Source organism: Endocarpon pusillum (genome assembly GCF_000464535.1).
Source record: "Endocarpon pusillum Z07020 unplaced genomic scaffold C714293, whole genome shotgun sequence".
Classification (NCBI taxonomy): domain Eukaryota; kingdom Fungi; phylum Ascomycota; class Eurotiomycetes; order Verrucariales; family Verrucariaceae; genus Endocarpon; species Endocarpon pusillum.
Genome location: NW_006913563.1, coordinates 1 through 24039, shown reverse-complemented (window position 1 = coordinate 24039; position 24039 = coordinate 1). Strand labels below are relative to the sequence as shown.

General features: G+C 48.4%; 8 protein-coding genes across 8 annotated transcripts; 2 read left to right on the top strand and 6 right to left on the bottom strand.

The window, feature by feature from the left end:
• Window positions 1-390: 390 nt before the first annotated feature.
• On the bottom strand, window positions 391-1265 carry EPUS_07384 (uncharacterized protein; the record flags this gene model as incomplete). Its single annotated transcript, XM_007788276.1, has 3 exons — window positions 391-810; window positions 863-1035; window positions 1085-1265. 3 exons carry the CDS (start codon window positions 1263-1265, stop codon window positions 391-393), a joined length of 774 nt encoding a protein of 257 aa, XP_007786466.1.
• A 2193-nt stretch (window positions 1266-3458) lies between these two features.
• Window positions 3459-4715, top strand: EPUS_07383 (uncharacterized protein; the record flags this gene model as incomplete). Its single annotated transcript, XM_007788275.1, has 1 exon — window positions 3459-4715. The coding sequence occupies one exon, from the start codon at window positions 3459-3461 to the stop codon at window positions 4713-4715; it is 1257 nt and encodes a 418-aa protein (XP_007786465.1).
• A 1100-nt stretch (window positions 4716-5815) lies between these two features.
• EPUS_07382 (uncharacterized protein) lies at window positions 5816-6415 on the bottom strand (the record flags this gene model as incomplete). The annotated part of the gene is made up of 1 exon (XM_007788274.1): window positions 5816-6415. One exon carries the CDS (start codon window positions 6413-6415, stop codon window positions 5816-5818), a length of 600 nt encoding a protein of 199 aa, XP_007786464.1.
• Window positions 6416-6862: 447 nt separating this feature from the next.
• Window positions 6863-8584, bottom strand: EPUS_07381 (uncharacterized protein; the record flags this gene model as incomplete). The annotated part of the gene is made up of 3 exons (XM_007788273.1): window positions 6863-6984; window positions 7874-8346; window positions 8448-8584. 3 exons carry the CDS (start codon window positions 8582-8584, stop codon window positions 6863-6865), a joined length of 732 nt encoding a protein of 243 aa, XP_007786463.1.
• Window positions 8585-11090: 2506 nt separating this feature from the next.
• EPUS_07380 (uncharacterized protein) lies at window positions 11091-12999 on the bottom strand (the record flags this gene model as incomplete). Its single annotated transcript, XM_007788272.1, has 6 exons — window positions 11091-12065; window positions 12119-12154; window positions 12236-12508; window positions 12563-12613; window positions 12681-12818; window positions 12868-12999. The coding sequence occupies 6 exons, from the start codon at window positions 12997-12999 to the stop codon at window positions 11091-11093; spliced, it is 1605 nt and encodes a 534-aa protein (XP_007786462.1).
• A 2716-nt stretch (window positions 13000-15715) lies between these two features.
• EPUS_07379 (uncharacterized protein) lies at window positions 15716-16909 on the top strand (the record flags this gene model as incomplete). The annotated part of the gene is made up of 1 exon (XM_007788271.1): window positions 15716-16909. One exon carries the CDS (start codon window positions 15716-15718, stop codon window positions 16907-16909), a length of 1194 nt encoding a protein of 397 aa, XP_007786461.1.
• A 1409-nt stretch (window positions 16910-18318) lies between these two features.
• EPUS_07378 (uncharacterized protein) lies at window positions 18319-20246 on the bottom strand (the record flags this gene model as incomplete). Its single annotated transcript, XM_007788270.1, has 4 exons — window positions 18319-18721; window positions 18782-18964; window positions 19000-19734; window positions 19783-20246. The coding sequence occupies 4 exons, from the start codon at window positions 20244-20246 to the stop codon at window positions 18319-18321; spliced, it is 1785 nt and encodes a 594-aa protein (XP_007786460.1).
• A 537-nt stretch (window positions 20247-20783) lies between these two features.
• On the bottom strand, window positions 20784-21365 carry EPUS_07377 (uncharacterized protein; the record flags this gene model as incomplete). Its single annotated transcript, XM_007788269.1, has 1 exon — window positions 20784-21365. One exon carries the CDS (start codon window positions 21363-21365, stop codon window positions 20784-20786), a length of 582 nt encoding a protein of 193 aa, XP_007786459.1.
• Between the last annotated feature and the right edge of the window lie 2674 nt (window positions 21366-24039).

Below are 24039 nucleotides of genomic sequence, written 5' to 3'. Positions count from 1 at the left end.
AATTAACGAAGAGATTGCAACGGTTCCCATCATTCCTATATTCACCCTCTTGTGCTGCGACGATGGTAGCGCTCCACAGTCATTCCGTATGGATGATCTCAGCAGTTGACCTCCCTTCTCAGGCTTACCTTCGGCTGTTGAGCAAGCCTTTTACTCCGTACAGAGCTCTGATCTGACCTCGGCTGTTTGCTACAGTCACAAAGCATTGCTGGTAGTTGATGAAACTTTGATGTGAAACACATGCTTGACGACTATTTGTCTTACCGAATTACACCAATCAGCTCTTGACTATCGTATCTTAAACAGACACGATACCATACTGATATCTTGCTGCAAGGTAGCCCAAAGCGTAGGTGCAACCGCTTTCGCTCATAGCTCTCAGCTTCCACTTCATAGCCATGTTCGGTCAGCCGGTGGACTTCGATCTTGCTTATTCTTGCCCCTGCCCGCTTTTTTCTTCTTCGTTGCTTGGTCGCCTTGGTCTTGCTGGCCTCTTTTGCGCTTTCTAGCGCGCTTCTCAGCCTTTTTTGACTTTCGCTTAGCATTCTTTTTGTCCTTCTTTCCGGTTTTGTCCTTATGATTGGATGGATTGGCAAGAGGCTTTGGTGTGTCAGACACAGTATTGGTGTCTTTCAGCTCACCTTGCTCTGCTTCGCCGTCGTACTCTTCCGACTCGTCTTCAGAGGTGTCCAAGGTAGTTTCTGCCTCTATGTCTTTTTTCTGGTTCATAACCTGCAATTTCCTCTTCGCCATAAGCTTTTCTTTCGCTTCTCTTTCGGCGCGCTCGAGGTCATGTTTCTCATTGCCAGACTGCTGCGAATTAGTCTTCACCGATCGCAAAGAGCATTTGTCTCCAACGTACCAAGGCATGTTTGATGACCCTGCCTGCGGCCTGCTTGTTCAGACTCAAGTTCTTTCTTGGCTCGGCAGGACCTTCTTCTGCGATCTTGATCTTCTCAAAGTATTGCTTCACCCTCGTCAGTTCTTTGAATACTGGATGATCCTTTGCTTTGACTCCATTGAGTCGTAGATATGCTGTGCATGATTAGAAGAGCTTGTGCTGTGGAGCCTGCTTTCAACTGACAGAATAGTAGAGACTCGATGGAGTAGACGATCAGCACGTAGAGCTTGGCTTTGTCAAGAACGGGAAGCTTCTGCGTGGTCGCAGTTAGGGCTGCGGATAGCAAAGGTTCCAGATTTTCCTCCAGCTCATCGATGTTGTCTTCAAGGTGCTCGACGAGAGAAACAAGATTGGTGGCGTCCATTGGAAAAGAATCTCAGTATCATGCATTATTTTGCTAAGGTATCCACATGCTTAGATATTTGGATGAGTACGGAAGCTTTCTTGAGACTTATTTTACCCTGGAGTAATCTCTTGGCGACGCAGGAGAAAAACGATCTCCGCTACTAGTACTAGCTCCCCTTTGATGTCACAGATGATGTCGCTTTTGACCAACTCGACTTCGCCAGCAGGGGGACTCGCGGATGAGCTTCTCAATAGTCTGCTCATAACATCTGTATTGGTAGTTCAACTGTCATGATTAGACAGGGATCACAAGCAGCGTCCAGCCTGCCCGCAATTACACGGTACGTAATCCGCCCCAGCATATGACCTCACAGCTTTGGACCACCAACGACAATTTACGGCTTATGAGCTATTAAATTGCCCAAAGCGGCCAACCTCATGAAAGGTACATGAGTACCTGATGCCAATTATGGTAAGAAAAGAAAAAGACTAAGGCTACACGTTGAAGCCTTACTTATTGCAAAGCCAATCTACTATGTTGTGGTTGGGTAAAACATGTTGATGCTGGCGTGAGGTATTAGAAGGATCTTCTCGCAATACCCCGAGAGTGGTCAACAAACGGCTTCTTGGCCCGAGGTTGCGCTTGCACGAAATACATATCTGAGTGAAGAAGTCAAACACCCTTGACACCTCACCACAGTCAAAGATCTATCTCGCTTTTGAACTTACCGGCACGGTAATCATCATGCCTGTGGCTTGCAATGTCACGTCTATGCCGACTCTCCTGGCGGTACAACCACGCTCCGGCAGACTTTGAGTGGTATTTTTCCGGGGGAAAGATACGCTTTGGTTGCATACTTCGGCTTTTCCGGACAGGTCAACAATGAACCCAGCGCCACGACTGTCAGCGTAAGCTTTGACGGCATTGAGATTCTTGCGTCTTTCAAGCCCTGTACTGCGGAATTCCCCTGTTCTTTACCCGGCGGTAGTGGATCTTTCTACAAACTTGGTCCTATACCAGTGGTTCCGACGTCGCTAGTACCGATTCTGACACTTAACTATGTATCGACTATCCCCGCTGGAGTACAAGGTCTCGATTTCTTTACGGACAGTGTTACACTTACAAAGGAATGATTGTGATATAGTTGAATCTCGGCTGGACAGGGGAGAGCGCTGTGTAATGGACGAAATCTCAGCGGATCATTGACAGAAATTCCGGATCACAAGTTTCGAATCCTGATGGCGATCCTCAGTATTAACAGCGCAAAGAGAAGCATCACCTTTAGTACCCAACGTATCGTGCAGACCTACCTCTCAATTGTATCCTCCCAGAACTCATTATCTATGTCATCCGATACTCCCCATTATCTATTAAATAGACTTCTTTTCTCTCCTCTCGTAAGGGGACCCATCATGTACTCCCGCCTCTATTTAGTGGCCAGTTCTGACTGAACCTTCATTGCCAGCCAATCTTGTTCTCTGTACTCTTAAGGAAGCTGGCGCCTGTGACCATCTACAATGTTGTGGATCAGCGTCGTTGAAAGCTGACAGGGAACTGAACTCGCCAATGAGGATAGGTAGAACACTAAATGAGTAAATATAATGAATCTAGCACTTTGTTAACCCAATACACGGGTCTCAGGGAGGCCAGGCCCAGTCGCCCCAGATCTCTGGGCATCTTCACTCTCTTGGCGCGATCATCCTCTGCAGGCTCCTTTGAACCCATCCATACACAATTTTGACCTCTGTGCAACGAAGTGTGAAGACATCGTGATACCAATAGTTGCTTATGCCAAATTGATTCTCGCTTTCCGCACCATCCTAGACACTTCAGAAATCTACGCCCAAGCTGTCTCGTCGGGTTCTGTCTTCGCCCCTCCTGCGGGTTGCAGTTCGCAGACTGCATACATCTACGAGATGTTCTTTAGATAGCACCAGCTCTCTGGGTGGGAGGCCCAGACAGTTTCATCGTACCGCAGGAGTTTCGTCATGGTGGGGAAGTCAAAGTTATGGAGATGTGGCTCAAGATTCACAGCAGGATGCAAAGGATGGACCGTCCCCCCTTAATATCCCAGACGAAGAACAGCCCGAAAGTCTACCAACCCGCCGCATCCATTTGCTAGGCATGGGCAGCGTAGGCACTTTTGTTGCTCATACGTTGAAGTGCCTCCCCAATCCCCCGCCAGTATCACTTATATTCCATCGACCAGACATGTACGAGGCTTTCGAAGCTGGTGATCGAATCATCCGCGTGATCAACAACAGAAGCCAGACCAATGATGAACAAAGAGGATACGATGTGGACCTTGCCGAATTCAACACCGATAAAAGTACTGTTTATTGGAGGCATATTTCACATCAGCCATACCACAAAGATCCTCCCACACCGCCAGGGCCGGAGGAGGTTTTACCGACAGGCGAGGTCAGAATATATACCATGATTGTGACGGTCAAGGGACCTGCTACGGTCAGGGCGCTACAGTCGGTCAAACATAGAATCTCTACTGGGACCACAATTTGTCTGATGCAGAATGGTATGGGCCAAATTGACGAGCTCAATCGCGAGGTCTTCACCGATCCAGAAACTCGACCAACATATATGCTCGGTGTTATATCTCACGGTGTCTTTCTATCACGACAATTTGCTGTACATCACGCTGGGATAGGTTCAACTGCCATCGGCGTAGTAAGAGATCTGGAGAGACACCCTCTGCCTCCAAAGTCGCCCCCAGTCTCTTTGACAGAAGTAGACAGGAAGAGAATGTATCCTAGTGATCAGGACCTCTATGCGAACATTACGTCTCGATATCTCCTTCGCACCCTCACAAGGTCTCCGATCCTTGTTTGCGCAGCTTTTCCGTACCTCGACCTTCTACAGTTACAACTTGAGAAGCTAGCAGTCAACTGCATTGTGAATCCCACCACGGCGTTGATGAACGTGCCCAACGGTAGTCTAATAGGAAACAGTTCTCTCGCGAAAGTGTCAAGGCTTCTAATTGCTGAGATTGCTGCGGTCATGCGAGGTCTCCCCGAATTAGAAGGGGTACCCAGTGTCCGGGTCCGATTCTCACCAGAAAGGCTCGAAACGTTGTACATTGGAGTTGCACAAAGGACGGCTCAGAACAGCAGCTCCATGCGTGAGGATATCAGGAATGGCAAGGACACCGAAATTGAGTATATTAATGGCTACATTGTCCGACGGGGTGAAGAGATGGGCCTCAAATGCGTCCTGAACTACATGTTGATGCAATTGATCAAGGGAAAGAGTTGGGATACGAGGGATGCAGAGGGACAGACGCTTCCATATGGTGTGAGCGAAGTCATTGGGAAAGCTACTCGGACGGATTTGAGTGGTGATCGTCAAGTTCAGTTGGAAGAACGAGGCACTCTGCAACGCGGCGAACCTGGTCAGATGGAGAAAGCTAGACCTTCACAGCGGAATGGCCGCGATAAGAATGACATTCTATGAAGGCAGTCCCTAGCTATCGGCACTCTTGCTGAGCTCCGTATACAAGTGCTTATCAGCGATGTCGAAGGTTCCCTATTCCACTAAGAGGAATCAATTACAAGGTCTGTGAACTCCGATTGGGCGCCGCAATGCCGGTGAATCCCTTCACAGTTCTCACTATTGACCGTAGTTGGTAGTTGGTTCTTTGGCAGATGTGGCCAGCAAACACTGCCATTCAGACAAGGCCCGTTCACTGCCTAGCTTGTAACTACACCCGACTTCGTGGCAACACGTTGAGTCTGTTCCTGCCAACGCAAATTATATATAAGTAACGCTCAGCATCTGCTGTGAGGACCACTTTGCCTCGTATAAGACCTTACACATACTCGAGTGTGTAGTTATCGAGAATACCTGCGACACTATCTATGCTGATCTACGCACGCCCCGAAACAACCTCCAGCGAGGAAATAACTAGCTATATGCCCGATGCCTATATCTTCATACAAATAAACAATCCTTTCCCACCCAGCAGCCCAGCAGCCCCTCCAAGGAACGAGTCTAGAGCTCCACATTTCCTTTCTTCATAGGAGAGTAGGGGAGTAAGGTCCCCGCGGAGACTTTTGTCGTAGGTATGTGGTATATGGTGGATCTAAGATGGGGGGGTTTAGAGATAGCTTGATGACTTGTTTGATTGTGGTATATTTGGGTCACCGCGTGTGGAATTGACCATTCACGTAACTCGGAATAGAAGAGTGAAAAGGAATCGATGAAGGTTTGCTGGAGTTGCGGATAGGGTTCCAACTGAGAGTGGCCAATAAACTCGCATAAGCAATTCAGAGTGCCTTGCAAGAGCGAGAACAAGGCTAGATGACGAGTGATGAGGTACTGTGATGATGCACGATCAATGTGAAGGTATCAAAGTAATCTCTTTGGAACTGCTAAGATACTAAGCACAGACTTCATCTCAAAGAGAATGCCGACGACAGATCTTTTCAAGCAATGTCTGTAGCAAGAAATAGTCAGAAGACTATGATCAGCAATACCACCTCCACATCCACGTGCTGGGTTTGTTGATAGGGAGCAGTTGATAGTTTCCCATCCAGCAAGATTTCCATTCCTCCTCACAACCAAGCAGCAACAGCCAGGACAGCCGCTCCGACCACTCCACCCAATCCCATACCAGAATCCATCATCCCAGGAGCACTTCCACCAGCCGCACTGGCTGTAGCTGCAGCACCGGTTCCCGTGGCAGCAGAGCCAGTTGCAGCAGTTCTCAGGCTCGATGCCGCAGACGTAGCGGAACTAATCACACCTCCCACTGAGCTTGTAACACTTGCAACCGCGCTGTCCAGACTACTAAGAACCCCGCTCACGAACCCGCTAGCTGAACTAGCTGCACCACCAGCCCCATCTGTAGCTGAACTCACCAGGCTGCCGGCACCCGAGATGGCACTGCTTGCTTGATCGGTGGCGACGGAGATGGCGGAGGAAGCGGCATTGGTAGCTTCGGACACTGCGGAGGAGGCGAGTGAGTTGCCGGCATCAAGGGCGGATGAGGCTAGACTGGTCACTTCGGCTATGGCAGAAGAGGCGGCAGAGGTAGCGGGTCCGAGGATGGAGTTGACGAGGGAGTCTACCTGTGGATTGGGGTTGGGGTTTGCGAAGGCGAAGGGAAGGAGGACGGAGATGAGGGCTGCGGTGGTGAGGTTGTTGGTTCGCATTTTGATGGAGTAGCTTGTAGGGTTCCTTTGATGTTGTTTCTTGTAGATGTTGGTGGTTTCTGGTGGTGTGAAGAGATGGATGTGAGGGATGGTTCAGAATGAGGTGAAGATTATTTTATGTGCAGTGAAGGATGAGGGATTGGAGGCCAAGAGAGTAGGCGGTGGTGTGTTTGCTAGCTGGGCAGGAGCAGGTCACGAATACGAAAGTGTTAACAAGGCAACCACTGTCCCCTTCACTTCCTTATATGCCTCTCCTGAATATCAATCTGACGCAAGATTACGTACTACTCGCTTCGGTTGTAGATCCACTCTCTGGAACCAATCGCATAGCATCACCCCAGTTATATGTCTCCAGCCACCCAATCAGTGGAGCTGTGGAGAGTCTTGTTTCTATTCCTAGGGTGTAGGAGCCCCTACCTCATGCATCCACCTCTGCAGTTCCCGAGCCTATGCTGGTCGCTTTAACCGGAGCAGCAACGTTGAGGCTGTGAATACTGAAAGGCTCGGAAGTCTGTCCCTGTTGCCGTGGAGCTGCGCCGTGTGGAACACGTCAACCTTTCCCCTCTTGGCTAAATCAGTTGTAAATTTAAGGTGTAGCTTGCCGATGGTGGGGCGCTAGCTGACTCAGGTCGTTTCAGGCGGACGACGGTCCTTGGGTCCACGGCTTAGTGCCATCTGGCCTTTACTAGTAGTTTACAGGTCCACCATGCGTACGCAGTAAGGGGGACGATTCATCACTGAAGAAAAAGCAGGTTGAATGCTGCTGAAGATGGCTATGCATGCTCCGTACTCGTCAGCTAAGTCTTCGTATCATGTTCGTCAGGCAATGAATAATGTTCCATACCACTACCCATCCGGCTGGTGACGACTCTCCCTAGAGCCAAATGAGAGCTCGAAAGGATGCAAAAGCGTATTCCAAGCGGTTGAGGAAAGCTAGTGTTCCTGCGCCTGGCACTCTGTGCCCTAGATTCGTCCTCAAACTACTCCGATATCCCTCCAAGTCCGAATTCTGGTTCGGGCAGCACTTTGCCAATGTTAGACAGTTAGCCCAAGATGATCAATAAGGACTCTGGATGACCAAGAAAGGTCTGTCATCTGCTATAGTACTTCCATGTGCCTGGAGAGTGGCTCGCTCTTCAGACCTGGTCTGCGAAAATATTATCAGCGCTCAAGTTGATATTTGAGAACCCATTGTGTCGTTCGAGCACGTCTAGACAACGTTCGTGAGGACTTTGAATAACATTACCGCCACAAAGCTCGTCCCAACAACATAGGCACTCGAAAATCCTTACTGGCGTTGGTCAAGACTTCTGGATTCTTATTTTACACTACCTTTCCTTTTTCGCTATGGTAGCTTCGTATACCATTTTTGCTATTTTGGAAGCGCAAGAAATAGGATTCAGTATCCCCTTGTCTTCATCGTGCCCCACCCAGTTCTGCTCAGCGTTCTATACTCACTATCTACCCACTCCTCTCCAATTCTATAGCTTTCCTTCGCAATTCCCGTGAGCACAAATCCATGCTTCTTCAAGAGGCTGATGCATGCTCCATTACGTGGATCAACATCCGTCGTGATTGTCTCTACACCCTTTTGCTCGAAAAGATAACGCAGCACAGCTGTTAGAGCCTCTGAGCCGAATCCCCTGCCCTGGTATGAGCGGTTGAGGAGAAAGCCTATCTCACCCGACATGCTCGCATCTAGCGGTGCAAAGATGCCAGTCTTACCTATCGCCGGACTAATGTTGCTTTTCGACAACTCAATGGGACCAGTCTCTATCTGTACGTGTTTCGGTTGTGATATCGAAAGATACGATGGTGCGTTGTCCCGCAGTGTGATCACAAAATCGGTGATGCCATTCGTCTTTTTGCTGTTCACCATTTTGGCCAGCCACTCCTTGGTCTCTTCAAGAGATTTGTGTGGTCGAGAAGACCTGAAGGGATATTAGACCGGTTCAACAACGCATCTTAGAGAGAGCAGCGAGCGATATTTGCCAATATCGATTTCTGATATGGCTTTATAGACAAGACATACCAATATCGCATCACTTCTGTATCTACGAAACATAGATGCAACGCCTCTGCATCGCTGGCCTGAGCGGCTCGGAGGAGTAAGCGTGGCGTCTGGATCGTGACTGTGCCGTCAGGTAACGGGTGGACGTAGCCTGACATTTTGGCCAAAGATCAATGAGACAGATTGGAGCGACCATGAAGGTAAGAACAAAAGCTAGAGAAAGGAATTCTTCTGCTTAGCGCATGGATGTGATGCCTCTCTCTAATTCTATGGGTCTTGAGAGTAACTATTGTGGATTCATCTGAGTAGTTATTCTGTGTGCTCTAAACTTAGACCGGCTGCCATTGGCTACGGGTGGAGTAGTGGTGGTTGCAGTCGACCTCTATTGTTACCACTCCTACTCCGTAGCATATTGCTGCATTGGATTCCACCTAGAAGACACGGGCCAGCACCAAGAGAGGCACCTACCCTAACTTAGAGCTTGAAGGTCGACCCCTGGAGCGTTGCCCACTTAGCGCAGGCTCTAACTACTTAACGCAAAGACACAACGTTGCATTGACACTCAGCCCTGCCCTTGCTTGATGCAATCGAAATCTGGCTCCGCTCTCTACAGCAACGACAACGAAACACACTGGTCTTGCCATTGTGGCAGTTCCCAGTCAAAATGCATAAGCTCCTGGCATCTTTCCTTGTCCTGTCATCCAGATAGCAGCTGATGATCTCGATGGAAAAGCTGGCACGTTCCTCCGTGCTCCGTGAAGGGAGATATACTCGAGTTTCGAGCGTCGATACCGCTCGCAATGCCCGGATTCATTCCAACGGTTGAAGATTCTCGTCACCAAGAACGAGGTTTCTTACATTTACACTGCCGTTCCGTTGCTGCCTGGCATACTAGGCTCAGAGCTTCACTGAGCCACGGGTGATTCCAGCTTAGTAGGGGCCAAAAGCATTCATGCCAGCCTGCCTGCTGTGCTAGGAAAGCACTTTTCCCTTGTCAATTCGCAATGTGTCTTTCTCTCCAAGAATGTTAAGTCCTGAATGTCGGAAGTACTCGCAAGAAAATGTCTTTAAACACTGCTTGATTGTGTGGAGTGCATCGAATCGATTCTGCAATTCATCTCTCTGCTTCTTACCACTCCTGTTTAGTGTTTCTTCAAGGAAACACCATATATAGGATCAAATCAAGTCGTTGGAAAGCCTGTTGCAGTTCCACTTCTTCCGGTGCCAATTCTTCATAACTCACCCAGATTTCAATTGGCTTCGAATCAACCAATCCCGTCATCATGGCCAACCAGTGCAACTCTCATCCAATATACTCGCTACGCAGATGTCTTGTGATTTTTGGCCATCCTTTCCTTCCTTCTAAGTGCTCTTGCCGCTACCAACAGCGGACGAGGAAGTGCTGTCTGGATCTTCCACATCCTGTTGACACTATGCTCAGCAGTGTTGTGCATCTATGATCTAGTCCGCTATGCTCTAGCGAAAGCCAGAGATCCAGAAACGAAGCCCGTCTGGCCATCAAAGAAGATATTGGCTGGGGACGCGGTCTTAGCAGCGGTCTTTGGCTGGTGGTATGGTATAGAGCTGACCAACCTGACCGGATATTACAGTGCAGGACCTTCAGCTTCATACGCTTCAATCACAGCTTTGTGTTATCTGTAAGTTGGCAAAATTTGAGAAAAGATGGAGACTGACAACGAAAACAGCTATCTACACGCAGTCTGCTTCCGAAAAGAGTTCATGGCGCACAAAAAGGCTGCGTGGCTGAAGGAGCTGAAGGGAAATGGCAATTCAGCCCTATACCACCGCTGACAACAGTATCACCCAGGAATTTGTTCCCCAATGGAGCATGAGAATATCAACGTTGATCGCGCTCAAACGTCACCTGCTCGTAAGCAGAGTGCCCAACGGATAGCCACACCAAAGCTTACCTCCTGGGCTGCCATCAATGCTCCGTCGCCAGCAGAGTACAGCTGACGATGTGGAGGCTTCGGCGGTCTCACCTAACGAAACCACCTGCCTGATCACCCCTCTCGCTGATGACGACGTATCCCCCGAAACATCTGGAGAAGACGAAAACCCAAACGAGCAGAGTATCGAACATCTCGACGGCATGGAGGTGGTGGTGAAGAGATAGGCAAAGAAGATTGGGAGAAAGAACGTTTCCGGCAGGGTCTAAGAGGAGAGGGTTGGAGACATAACGGGACAGCTGGTAGCATATGAAAGCCGAGTTGTCATGAAAGCGATCTGTTCTAGTCAAGTATATTACCAGTCGTATGATATGATTTTGGATGACCTCCTTCGCTGCAGCTGGCGATATCGTCAACGAATCCTCACGTCACTGGATATGCTGGGAGTGTACATGGTTACCACGTCGATCATGTAGCTTTCATTCCTACATATCAGAAGTGGGAGATCAATGTTTTCTTCCATTGAAAACTTGTCACCTTTGCAATAACTTAGTCCATGGAGTCCATATTCTGCAGCCAAAGTGCCACCAAACTTTGAAGGGGTAAGTACCATACCCGCATAAGTAATTCTCAATTCGAAACTAATAACGACTGTCGAATGGGAGCTGCCCTGCTATAAGCCGCTGTCCTTAACCCTCAAAAACTTCTCCTTGGAAAGATAATTAGGGGCTTATTTACCTCTCGTCCTTTCCCTTCAGAATCCACCCTCCTCCTCATCCTCTCCTTCCTGGAAACTGCTCACGTACCACCCATTGAATGGCCCATACTCTTCAATCGTCGTCGTGCCCTTCAGCACCTCGTACCGCGCCTCGTCCCCTTGCACCTCCCCCTCAACCCTCGTATCCCCCTCCCCTAACCCACCATTCACCAGCGTCGCCACCCTCTCCCCAGTTCCTTTACCCTCCAGATAACCCCCTTGCAAATACCCAAAGTACTGCTGGCTGGTGGCTTCACCGGCGAACCATAGACGGTCGACATTGGCGCGGAGGTTCTGGTGCCCTTCGAGGGTCAAGCCAGGGGGCCAGTTGGAGTAGGAGCCTCGCGCCCAGGGCGTCTGGCCCCAGCGCGGGTACATGAAATCGATCGGATCGGGGACGTTTTCGTCACCGAACATTTGGCGCAGAACGGCGAGGATCTCGGATTTGGTGCGCTCGTCGGATTGGGCTTCGATGCGTCGCGATTGGTCGGTCACGACGGTAGCGAAGAAGATTCCAGAGCCGGGGAGGAAATCAGGGAGGTCGAGCGGTTGGAAGATAGGGTAGTAGCCACGTTGTGGGGAGGCGTAGAGGAGGTATTGATAGCTGGAATTCCAGAAAATGCGGTCGGGAGGAAATTGAAAGAAGATTTTGGTGTAGATAGCCATTTGGAAGGTTTCGATCGCGATGCGTTTCCATTGTGGAAGTGGAGGGTCAAAAGTCACCAGGTCGGATTGAAGTACACCAACTGAGAAAGTGCAGATGGCGTAGTCGGCGGAGATGCATGAGCCATCGTCGTTGGTGATGGTCACACCCTCGGGGGTATAACTGATATTGGTGACGATGGTGGAAAGAAGTAGACGCGGGTCCGAGGGGGTAAGGAAGGTAGAGGCTTCGCCACGAATGAAGGTATTAAAGCCACGGGGCTCGTGCACAAAGTAGTTATCTTCCGAGAAGCCGTAAAGCGAGGCGTTCTGCATTGTTTTAGTTATGATCATCACAAGAGAGAAGGTAAGGCAAGGCTTACATTGTTGACGACTGCGAACTCCTGGGAACTTACATCCTAGGCAAGTCGTTAGCTGTCTTCCCTCCTTTTGAAAGCTGAAAATGGCCAGAAGTGATGGGAAAAGAGGGTATACCGTACAGGAGTCTGAGCAAATTCAAAATCAAAGCTGAACCACTCCCAAGCCGAAGCCTCGGGGTCCAGCGTAGGTTTGTAGCCAGCCAGGTTGAGCCCGGCTCGGAAACTCCGGTCTTGCAGGTTCTCACTCAGAATGATTCCGGCGTCCTGCTCCACGTAGGCGTATGCCTCTTCAAAATCGTCCGCTTTGGCCAAGTAGTCAACTTGGCCATTTTCGCCATAGGTCTGAACCGACGAAAAGTCGGAATAGGTGCCGATCAGATTGTATTTCTTGGCCTAGACAGTTGTAAGTGGCAGCGAATCACAGTGCAATTATGTTGGAGGCTGTACCAAAGTCCAGATGGGGTTCTCAGGGCCGTCTTCCGTACCAGTTCCTTGGACCTGGCGAGGAGATTGCTCATCAGCTTTTCCGTATCCATTGTGCACGATCAGCGATGACAACAAGTACCCAATTGTCACCTAGCTCCACTGTGTACTGGTTCGCTTCAGAGTCATTCCCGAACTTCATCCATCGGCATCGTCCTCCTATCTCTGCATTGTACTCGATGATCACGAAGTCCGAAACCGAGTTGTTGGATAGCGCTTGCTATTAATCATATTAGCATGACTCTATAAGGGCTAGATGTTTCCTCTACCGCAGCAGTGATCCCAGCAACGCCGGCTCCGAGGACGGCTACTTTGGTTCTGGTGCAGGCGTACTCTGATGCTGCTAGCATGGACTGGACTGACAGACAGGCCAGCAGTGCCTGAAAAAGAGCCTTGACCATGATTTCTGATGCTGCCAACCGGTGCAATAGAGAGTCGGCCACAGATCAGATTTATTTGACCAATGGAACAGGCAGAGCAGAGCAGGAGCGGAAAACTCTGCCATCCTGTCGCACAGTATCCGTTGACTGAAACCGCTCTGGGGCAAGCATGCACAAGGTCAAGACAGCATTGACACATCACATTCTATCGCCACCCAAGAGTCCTGCATAGTCAATGCTTTTATTCCAGATTTGGGTGATGCACTCAGTCTCTGCAGCGGCTGCAATTACGGTGTTGCTCGCTCGACCACTGGCTCTTTGAGGATTCTCCCATCTTTAGTACCCAACAGCAGCTACTCCGTACCTTGATGGAATGGTGGCAGAGTTCGGCCTCTTTGACTCAAGCCTATTAGCTAGTAGTTAGGCTAGAACGGATCGACAGCGGGATCCTCCTGTCACTTCTGTGAGCCACCCCTCTCCCCAGCCTCTTCCGCATGCACACTCCCAGTTCTTCCCCCGCTCGCTCCGTACCGTTTCTTGTCCATCTTCTACTCCCAGCCATCAAACCAGTTTTTCCGAGACGCTTGATTTATAGTGATCTAAAGAATACTTTCATGTCCTACGGAGTACAACGTCCAAATTATCACTTCAGCGAACTCCGCCGAGAACCCGCTGCAAAGGGCGTTTGTCCCTGGAGTTCTTCCACTCCGGTAGAAGGCAGGTAGGGAGTCAATTCGCCTTCTTTCTCAGCACACAAGCCAAGGCCATGAATTGCTCAACGTACTCCCATCCAGGCATCTGTACTGACGAAGGTTGCGACACAGTTTTTTTCTCCGCTACAAAACCAGTCAACCACTTTGCACTTCTCAATGTTCTAATCACCCGGCAACAGACACGATCTTAGACTAATGGGTTTCATGGGTGCAGACACTAGTTCGGACTGTTGAGCCATGGTTAGCTTTGCTAGCCCACGATTGTCAGCCAATTTTTGCTTTCCTCATCCTTTAAAAAGGTTAGTATGTTGGGGGTTGCAAGAGTTTACGCCAATTCAGTCCTTCTTACACTTGAAGCCCAAACTATCCAACCCCCCTTTTTTATCTATTGAGCCTCGGGCCTAGACAGTGTAATGCTGCGCCCATCAACCCAGTGATCAACCCAGTGATGAACCAGAGCAGCATATTTGATAAATCGACGAAGGCCGCGCTTTTGACCTGCCTGGTGCTGCCACCCTTGAGTGGGCCGTTGTCCAGATAAAGGCCAGCAAAGACGCCGAGCACGACTATCCAAAAAATGCTTTGCCACCAATAATCAGCATTGCTGGAGTGCCCAAATGACAAGAAAATACCGGAGTCCACTTACAACAGCAAAAGGTCCCACGGCCAGGTGATAAACCTCCTCACGTACGGCATCATGCAGGCAAAGGCTGTGAGCAGAGACATGCATGCCACGGCCACTGCGTACGTCTACAGCAATCCCTGGTTAGCATGCCTCCAAACCAAGAGGATTCGAATGCGTCCGCTCTTGTTGCCATACCCATTTGGTACGATCATACTGAGCTGGTTTGTTGGGGCTAACCAAACTCTTGCCATACAAGGCGGTAACGGTGGCACCAAGCACGAGCTGCAGGAATCGAAGAGAGGCGTGCACTGCGATCTCTGGCCATGGGTTTTTGTTGCTCTGCCGTAGGGAGGTATCGTTCATTCTACGTAGCTCTAGACCCCAGAGGAAGCTAATCCGACGGTGGGGTTCGATACTTGAAGACGACTCTTACGGGTCTTTCTTTTCACAGGTTTTCGAATTAGGAGAGGTAATGGGCATGCACGCGTTTGATAGAAAGAGGAGGGTGGTGTCGACAACGATATATGGAGCCGTTAAATCGTATGAGATGCAGCACATGGACCGCGGCTGCAAAGGACCGCAAAATAGCACATTTTGGCTGACACAGCCCTTCAGAGATCAGCTGTAGATCAGGCTCTTACATGCCTTATTGGTTTATGGCCTTTTTTAGAGAGCTACAGAGTATATCACATGGGTTTATGTAAGATAGTTGCTCGCACCGGGCCCCTCACAAGCTACTAGCCTTAAGTGCCCCACCCTGGTAACGGACCACCCGGGTGGTCCGTTACCAGGGTGGGGCACTTAAAGAACGCTCAAACTGGTACTCATCACCATAATTCGGGGGCTTTTGTGTCTCCATATGGTTAGTTTGACTTCAATTTGCAGGCAATACTAGCGCTCCCACGAGGCTCATTTGGCTTAGTCCCAGGGCCATGAGTACATGCAGTCAACCGAGGCGTCCACGTTGGGCGCCAAATTACACCTCAATGAGCAGCTCTGAACGAATCCGGGTGACTGAGGCAGCAAGAAAACGTCACGACTGCATGACCTGTGTGACGTGTCTGTCCGGAGGCGTTGGGTCTCCAGCGAGGCCAGAGTGCCTTGAAGCCGACTTGCTTTACAAGGCAGCATTACTCGTACCTATAGAGGAGTAGCAGAGTCAAGATGCATGCTGGGAATCAGAACCTGGCTCTGGTATTTAACAAATAACACACGGGCGTAGAACACTTCCTCCCTCCTTTATGGCACATATTTTCAGCCTTTCCCTCGCCTTTCCCTTTCTGTTTCATGATCAGACAGGATCTTTCGTTCATTCTCCATAGCTACATATTCCCCTCAAAGCTGTTTCTGTAATATTAGTGTTGATTTGGACTTTGTCCCAGCGGACTGATGAACACTAATGCAGCCTTCCGAGCCCAAAATAAGAGGAATTCTGCAAAAGATCAAGCGCAAGCTTTTCTATGACAGCCCTCTCAGTGACGGTGCTTTGTTCGATGCTGGCAGGAGAGCTAACACAAGCCGACGTTTTGATGATGTATCTAATGGTTTAAGGTCTGTCGGCTTCTTCGTTCAAGACCCTGATGAAAACTCATCTCACAGTAATCCTATCGCGGACGTTAAAGCCGACAGTGGCCAATGTGAAGGCCAGCCACAGTCTGCTGTACATCCGAGACCGCTGGCATCACCAAGGGGCCATAGAAACCAACATAGAGGCTTTTCTTCACCCACAACGTCGGATATTGGGACTCATGTTTTTTCAACCCGAAGAAACTTTTCCGGCAGTCATGGCTCTTCCGCACTGAGAAGCTGTAACATCTGCGCTGAAGAACGGCCCGAGCGCGATTTCCCGACGGTTCCAGTTACCAGTGACTGCGTACATGCCGCCAACTTTGCTTGCAATGAATGTGTCCGCCGCCAGATCACAATGCAGCTCTCGAATCACGGTGACGCCCCTCCGACATGCGTAGGGTGCCAGCGACCTCTATCTGACCAAGACATGCAACGTAACGCAACACGTGAAGACTTTGAGCGCTACTGCGAACGGGCTGCTTACAAACTTTTAGAGAGCGATCATCGATTCATCTGGTGCCCGCTGTCAGGCTGCGGAGGAGGCCAGATCCATGAATATGGCTCCGAGGAGCCTAAGGTTACCTGTTGTCGCTGCGGCGGAGCGTACTGCTTTATAGACAAGGTAAGATGGCATACAGGCTCGACATGTCGTGAGTATAGCATGAATCCCGAACTCGCCGAGTATGTCCGCTCCCAAGAAGAGGCAGGACCCCGGGGCAGCAGAGGTGCGCCGGCTGAGAGTCTTCAGGATGAAGCCACGGCCCAAGAAAGGAGGATAAAGGCAGCGCAGGAGATGAGGGAAATAGAGGAGCGGAGAGACGCAGATTTTGTCCGCAGCCGCGCAATGCCCTGCCCAAAATGTAAATATATGACACAGAAGGACGGTGGCTGTAAACACGTGACCTGTAAGCCAACCCAATACCCCAGCCTCCCCATTTTGCTCGTCTGGGCGTGGCTGACTCTTGATTCCCGGGGCGACAAGGTGGGAAATGTGGCTTGCAATATTGCTGGAAGTGCCGAGTAGCATGGCGGAGGGGCCATCTGAGCGTTGAATGCTAAAATACGTTGTGGTTATCAATGCGGGGGCTTTCCATGGTTAAAAAGATCGAAAAACCCGCCTTCCTGATGTTCGACAGTTGGGTGACCTCAGACACTGAATGAAGTCGCGGGAAATATGTGGATCGATCTTGTAGGAATATTGGGTGCATTGTATGTGAGCCATACGGTGGCGCTGTCCCCCAACCAGGATATGCCTGTTTTATATCAGTTGGCCCATTGTTTTCAATTTAGAATTCAGACAGTAGAACATTACGTTGGAGGCTTGAGTCGCCCAAAAACATCTGGTTCAGTTCCTATCATCGCTACTGTGGTTGAGTATAATAATATTTTGCCTCCTTCCGCACTAATCTAGGCCATTGCAAACCTATCGATCTCAGCGACGAGCGACTCCAGCCCATATTTAATTACTTCATTCCCCTGTAGACATATAGACATACATAGTCTTTCGCTTCCGTGCTCAACTGATCCGCTGAGCAATAACTTATATGCCCATCCAATCAATTGTTTTACGCCGCACTATCAATCAAAGTGGAAAGGGAACGTAACCCGCAGCATAAATATTGCAGTTATGCAGCGAAGGTCTGTGGATTTTATAGATGTCATTGTACGTTTCACACTAATTTACGGCCGGTTGCAACTGCCCAAGTTAGGGATATCTTAACATCTCCTGAGACGAGCCTGGTGTTTCAAGACCACGTGATTTACTTAAGTAGAAGGACCCGCTATGCTAGCATTCTATTCAGCGCACTTTTACTCATTACAACACAACTTTGAGAGGATAGAACTTTATTAAAGTCATCTTAACATCCTGTTGAGTCATTGGCCCAAAACGGCTCTGTTCGTTCAAAACTTGCAGAAAGCGCAGAAACGAGATATGTGACAAAAAGAGGCTCTGCGCAAGTGCACAGACCAGCAGCAATCTTTCGTACGGCCAACCAATGGCCCTGTACGTTCGACAGTAAGCTATGCGGAGATACTATTGTCTAAGGTAGCGACCGAGATTGTTCAGTAGCTTGGGTCGCTCCAGGTCGTTAATGACCAAGTCTTCAGCTTTCCTTCTGCGTATGTGATTGCTCGGTCAAGATATGTTAGCATCCAGGTTTCCTGTAATACGGGAAATGCTTTCTCTGATTCTGCTCGTTTCGTCTTTCTGAATAACAGAGACGTTTCTGCTAATGATGCAGTATCTTGTTGCTGATTCTGGGTCAGTGAAATCCATGCTATATGACGCTTCCAGAATTAAGCTATTTAAAATAGAGGAAAATGTAAAGTAGAAAAGCAACGCGCTGGGATAGTGACGAAATGTAAAACACACTTGCAATGCTGGCGAATTCCAATTCTGTTCTTGAATGGATAGCTTGTCCTTTGCCGAGATCAACAGCAATCCCTTTTTGATTTGATCTCCCTGATCTCGCTGTCGAGTCCGAAGGCTGTCTGCGGCGCTGACATGCTAGAGTAATCAGAGGAAATGTGTTTTAGGAGCCCAAACCTCAAGAATATCTTGCTCATTGGTTTTTTGGGAGGGTGAGCTGCCATTGATAACCTGTCGGCAAGCCTGCTTAATGTCTCGTTCCTTGTTGCATATAGCATTGCCGCGAAGCTGTTGCTATAACTCGCACCGTTCTTGTAGACTGCTAGGATGCCGAGCGAAAGACCCAGTGCTGCTGCCAGCAGCACTATTCCGTAAGATAGCCAGAGATTACGAGCGTTGTACGAATAGACGTTTAAGGTCTCTGTCATATTCACGGGGACGGTGGAGCGATCCTCCAGGGACTTTCTACACGCGATAGGTTAGCTGCTAGGACGTGGCGAGGGAAATGTTGATTGAAGGGCTTACAGAAAAGACGGGTCACTAAATAGGCTGATAGTGATGTTATGCGACAGTTCTTCAATGAGTGGACCAAGGCTCCTGTTGCCAGCCAGTAGGTTGTCCGGTCCAAGGTCAGAATCATCGGTGGAGTTGGTGTACCCAAAGACGACCCGCAGCTCTTTTGCCGCAGTAAGAGATGTCTGCTGAATTCTGGTTGTCGAACCGTCAGCATAAACATAACCTACAATCTGCCGATAGAGAGCCCCCCAATTGCCTGATAAGAGAACGCGGGTGAACTTGAATCCAGAGGATTTTCAATGTCATCAGTTCCGGGCCTATAGGGAATTGGATCATGGTACATGATGCTTTGTAAATCTGTGGATTGTTGGCCGTTGAAGTACCCAAATTTCACGATGTACGAGGCATTGTAAAGGTCACAGCTTATACTTGGTTCTTCGGCAAATTTACACAGCAGATTATTAGTGAAATTTCCATAACTGGGTGACTCATGCCCTGAACCAAATATATACGCAGGTGAATAAGATCCGTTCCTCAAAGGACTAGGGACGATTGCATAGAAATTGGGGCCAAACCCTCTTGACGCAGGTTCTTCCGAGTCCCGCCAGGTCTGATTGATGGTGCTTATCTCGGACTGGTTAGCGTGCCTGCACTTGACGGCTGGCGCATGAAACTGCATCAGATATGAAGAGTTTTGGAACGGAGCTTCGGCGGCTAGAATAGTGGCACCAGCAGAAACAACAACAGCGAGCCGACTGCTTCGGCTTGATGGGCCATCGAAGTACCACGGATTTGGTTGCTCAAGCGGGTCTACTGGAGCGAAATTCATCCAGCCCCAAGACGCGAATTTTGTGGAGTTGTCTAGGTCGAGCGTAGGTACTTTGGTTGGGATAGTCCGGGAACGTTGTATTGAGACAACGCTGAGCGTCGCAGGTGTTATCAGAGCAGAGATTGGTATCAGCCTCAACAAGCGTTAGTAGAGTTGGAGGAAGCTAGCAAAATACATGTACCATGCCGCCACAACCATAATCGAGGCTAGTTTGGCCTTCATCCACATCTCCGTGGTCCCGAATGCGATGGGGTCAGTACTAGCAGAAAACATCGCATCGATGCCCTTGATTGAAATTGATTTCGCCTTGAATACCGTCCAAATATGCTGTGAGTAGGCGCACACGACCGAAGCAGCCAGTGACGTCTGAGTGAGATAAGCAAGTGCTGTACCGAACCTGATGGACCACTCTTGTCGCTTTACATCTCCTGCTAAGCTGCCATTAAGGGAAGTGTAGAGAACATGGTGACCGACTGCGGTAGCCAGACCGAGTAAAAAGAGTCCGCCCATTTGCATCGCAGACCACCAGCGAACGTTCCATCTCGGCATTCGGGATGATGCTGGTTGAAGTTCTTTCTTTGTTGGTATCAGTGCAGTACGTAACTGTACCTGAGATTTGTTGGAGGTAGTATTCGCTTCGCTCATGATGGATTTTGGCTAGTATATTTTGAACATGAGGAAATTGACAGACGTCGAACAGTCCAAATGCAATGAATAAAAGGTATGGACTAAGTGGAAGAGAAGCCGCTGGAGATATTTGGTACAGGAAGGATGACAGTGCCCGAAGGAAACTGGAAGACTTAAGAGTAGAGCATAGCAGGCCAGATCAGCACAGCCAGCACCAGTGTATGTAGTACTGTATTGTTTCCGCCCCCACACTTTTGAAACAAATTGTGTCATGTACGGCGGACTGTTACGACCAAACGGCCAATTCAATTTTGAAATCGAAATTTTCAGCTCAGGAGCAGGGCGATGGAATGGGCCACCAAAATCGTACGAGGGATTCCGCAAACTTGCTTGCCGTATGATATCTGTACATAGGGACTTATTGTTGCTACTAAGTGATTAGATTGCCTAACTGGGCTTCTAGATAGCCATCCTTAGTGTTGAGTCTGCTGTAGCTATAGCAGGGTAGCCGCAGGAGGAGGTGTATCTTCTCCTTCTCTCAGGTTGTATCTTCATCTACTTCTTGATACGTAGAACTGGCGGGCTATAGAAGAGCTCATGCTTATTCTTGCTCTTATCCTCCTCCTCTTCTTCCTCCTCCTCCTCCTTCTCCTCCTTCTCCTCCTCCTCCTCCTCCTTATCCTCATCCTCCTCCTCCTCTATCTCCTCTGTTATCTTCTTCTTGCCCTTCTTCTTCTTCTTCTTTTCGACCTTCTTCTTCTTCTTCTCAACCTTCTTCTTCTTGCTCTTCTTCTCTTTCGGAGTTGAGGGTAAACCAAGAGCTTGATCCAGCTCTATAGTAGATCGATCAAAGGAGTCATCAGTACTTGAATGACCTCGTTTATGAGACTCAGTCGTAGAAGACTCTGGCTCTGCTGATGGAACCTTGAATTTGAGAATTCGCCATGCTGTGGATTCCGTACGAGGAACAAGCTCAGTATTCTTCTCCTTCTTGATATTCTTGATCTTCTCCTTCTTGATATTAATAGAGTCTTCGTCAGATAGCTCCTCCTTCAGCTGCTCAAGAGGATCAAGCTCTACCCGTTCGATAACGATATGAATGATATACTCCTTGTTGATAATGCTGAAGAACTCCATCGCCTCCTTAACCGTACGAACGTTATCTGCGCTTATTGGTAACTCAACTGGAGTCTGTTTAGGCTCTACGCGTTTTGCAAGATAGAGCTTATCCTTGTCCTTCTTCGTGATACTCGTTCTCCATTCTCGGACTTGATTCAGCAGAGAATTGTGTATGAAGTCGTCTAGATCTGTAACTGCTCTATTTTGAAGCTTGAAAGAGACTCTTTTCAACGATCGACAGTCTATCTGTTCTCCATTCTCTTGTATCGTACGTCGCCAGATCGTTATCGTCGTTTGATAGGTTTCGGTTATGAGCTTGCTATTCGTACGATTCGGAGGAATTGGAACATTCGTTTAAGGTCGTGTAGAGGAGGAAGACTTTTGCGTTGTCATCTGTTGTACAAGTTCAGCAACAGAATATCGAGTATATTTCTGAAAACGCTGCGTTTAAGAGATTCGTACATGTTCATTACTAGCAGTAAAAATAGCTCTTGTCTTCTTCGGTGGTATTGGCGAATCGTCAAGCAGTTCTATTATCTCTTACGGTTGCGTTTCAAAGGTAGTAGGTGGCTCATAAGCTGGATTGCGAAGATGGCAACGAGGGCACTCCTTAAGATCAGCAAAAGCATCATGAGAAGCTCTATTAACGCCGCATAAAGGGAGCCAAAAGCGTTGTGACATTATATGATGGTTATACAGATTTTGAAGCTGATAATATGGATATTCTACTAATATTCGTGGGCATAGAATTCGCTCACCGCTTTTTTCATCGATTTCTACGCCTTTTTCATTGATTTTACGCCTAAGTCCTCCTATCTCTTCGAATTCCTATTGATATTTATTATGCCTCGCGCAAAGATCAGTTTGGATCCGTATAAGGATGAGATACTAGCACTAATATCTCTAAAAAAGACAAATGCGAATATTATTCGATATCTGTACGACTTATATCATCTACAGTTAGCTGATCACACCCTTCGAAGACGTCTAAAAGAGTGGAATATCTCTATACGCAAATGGACTCAAGATACGTCAGCTCTACGAGATCGAATAGCCAGTCTTTTCTTCAACGGCCTCAACGATGACCAGCTCTATCGCGCTCTTCAAACCGAAGGATATCAACTTAGAGAGCGAGCTCTTCCGCGACTTCGTGCTGAGTTAGGATTGAAGCGTCGTCTTTGTACGGTAGAAGGTCGAGAAGAGGCGGATGAAACTGCGAATAGAGTAGTAACAGAAGAGCTACAAAAGGGCGTTATTCAAGGATATGGCCGTGGCCTATTATTCGCTCATTTTCAGCAGCTTGGAGTCAATATCGCTCGGTACGTATAGCTTCTAAATTTGGCTGTACACGTATAGTCAAATATAGTACGCGCAGAGCATGCGTATAGCATGCGTAAACGCATTGCCCTTAGTTGACTTATTTCTAGTGATCGAATCTACTCAATCTATCGTACGCTTGCTCCTGATGCTGTCGAACGTCGCGTACGAGATATGCAACGTCATCGCGGCGAATATATCGTACCTGGTCCGAACTTCTTATAGTCTGTTGATGGATATCTCAAGCTTGCTCCTTATGGTATTGAGGTATATAGAGCAATTGACGCTTATTCGCGCTATATTATCTGGATCTATATTAGTATCTCAGGGCGTACAGCTATTAGCGTTCTTCATCAATATCTTGATACAATCGAAATGCTAAATCAGCATCCTCGTTTCGTACGATCAGATCATAGTGGCGAGACGGTTATTTTAGCTCAAGCTCATCATCTGTTACAACAAGCAGTAGACCCTGCTATAGAACTCAAAGACTGCTATATGTACGGAGCTAGTACAACAAACCAGCGAATTGAGGCTTGGTGGAATCAGCTTACAAAAGGACTGCTTTTTTAATGAAGAGTAAGGAAGTACTATCAGTAGCTACTATGTACTAATTCTGCTATAGAACTACTTTGGAGTCCTCTTACAAGAAGGTAGCTTTAGTCCGACAGCCCTTAGCGATCAGATAGCTCTACTTGCTATCTATATACCAGTTCTTCGTACCCAGATACAGAGTTTCGTACGAACTTGGAATATTCATTCGATTCGCAAGCAACGTAACCGTCCGAACGTTACGCCAGGCAAGCCTTTTATCCTGTATCATCATCCTCCTCCTTATATTCAGAATCAGGGTATCTCAATTGACTCTGAGACCTTAAGGGAGTTACAGAATGACGTACAAGAATGGGGTAAGCTATTTCAGATAGTTCTATCTATTATTACTAACTCTTATTAGATATAGATGAGTTTCTGCCTCCCAAGACGTATCAATGGTGTCAAAATCAACTACAATCCCTTGGATTCAATCTGCAAGAAGATGACAATTCAATGACTCCTTACCAAGCATACTATCTCCAACTTCGTATGCTGGTTAGTGAGCATTTGAGTGACAATCGAGAGCCTCAATTAGCTCTATCAGAGAAGCCAACTGGAGCATTTGATTGGCGTCCTCAAGAGGCTACGATAGAGGGAGTTAAGGAGGTCGAATTAGGCGGTGAGGGCCCTGATATGGGAGAGAATTGACGCCCTGATCCCTATGACCAGCGCGTCATCTTCGGAACAGCTATCCAGAGTCCTAAATAGGGAATAGGATAGGTCCACTGGTAATAGGAGATGATTCTACATAGATATCATACAGCAAGCAAGTTTGCGGAAT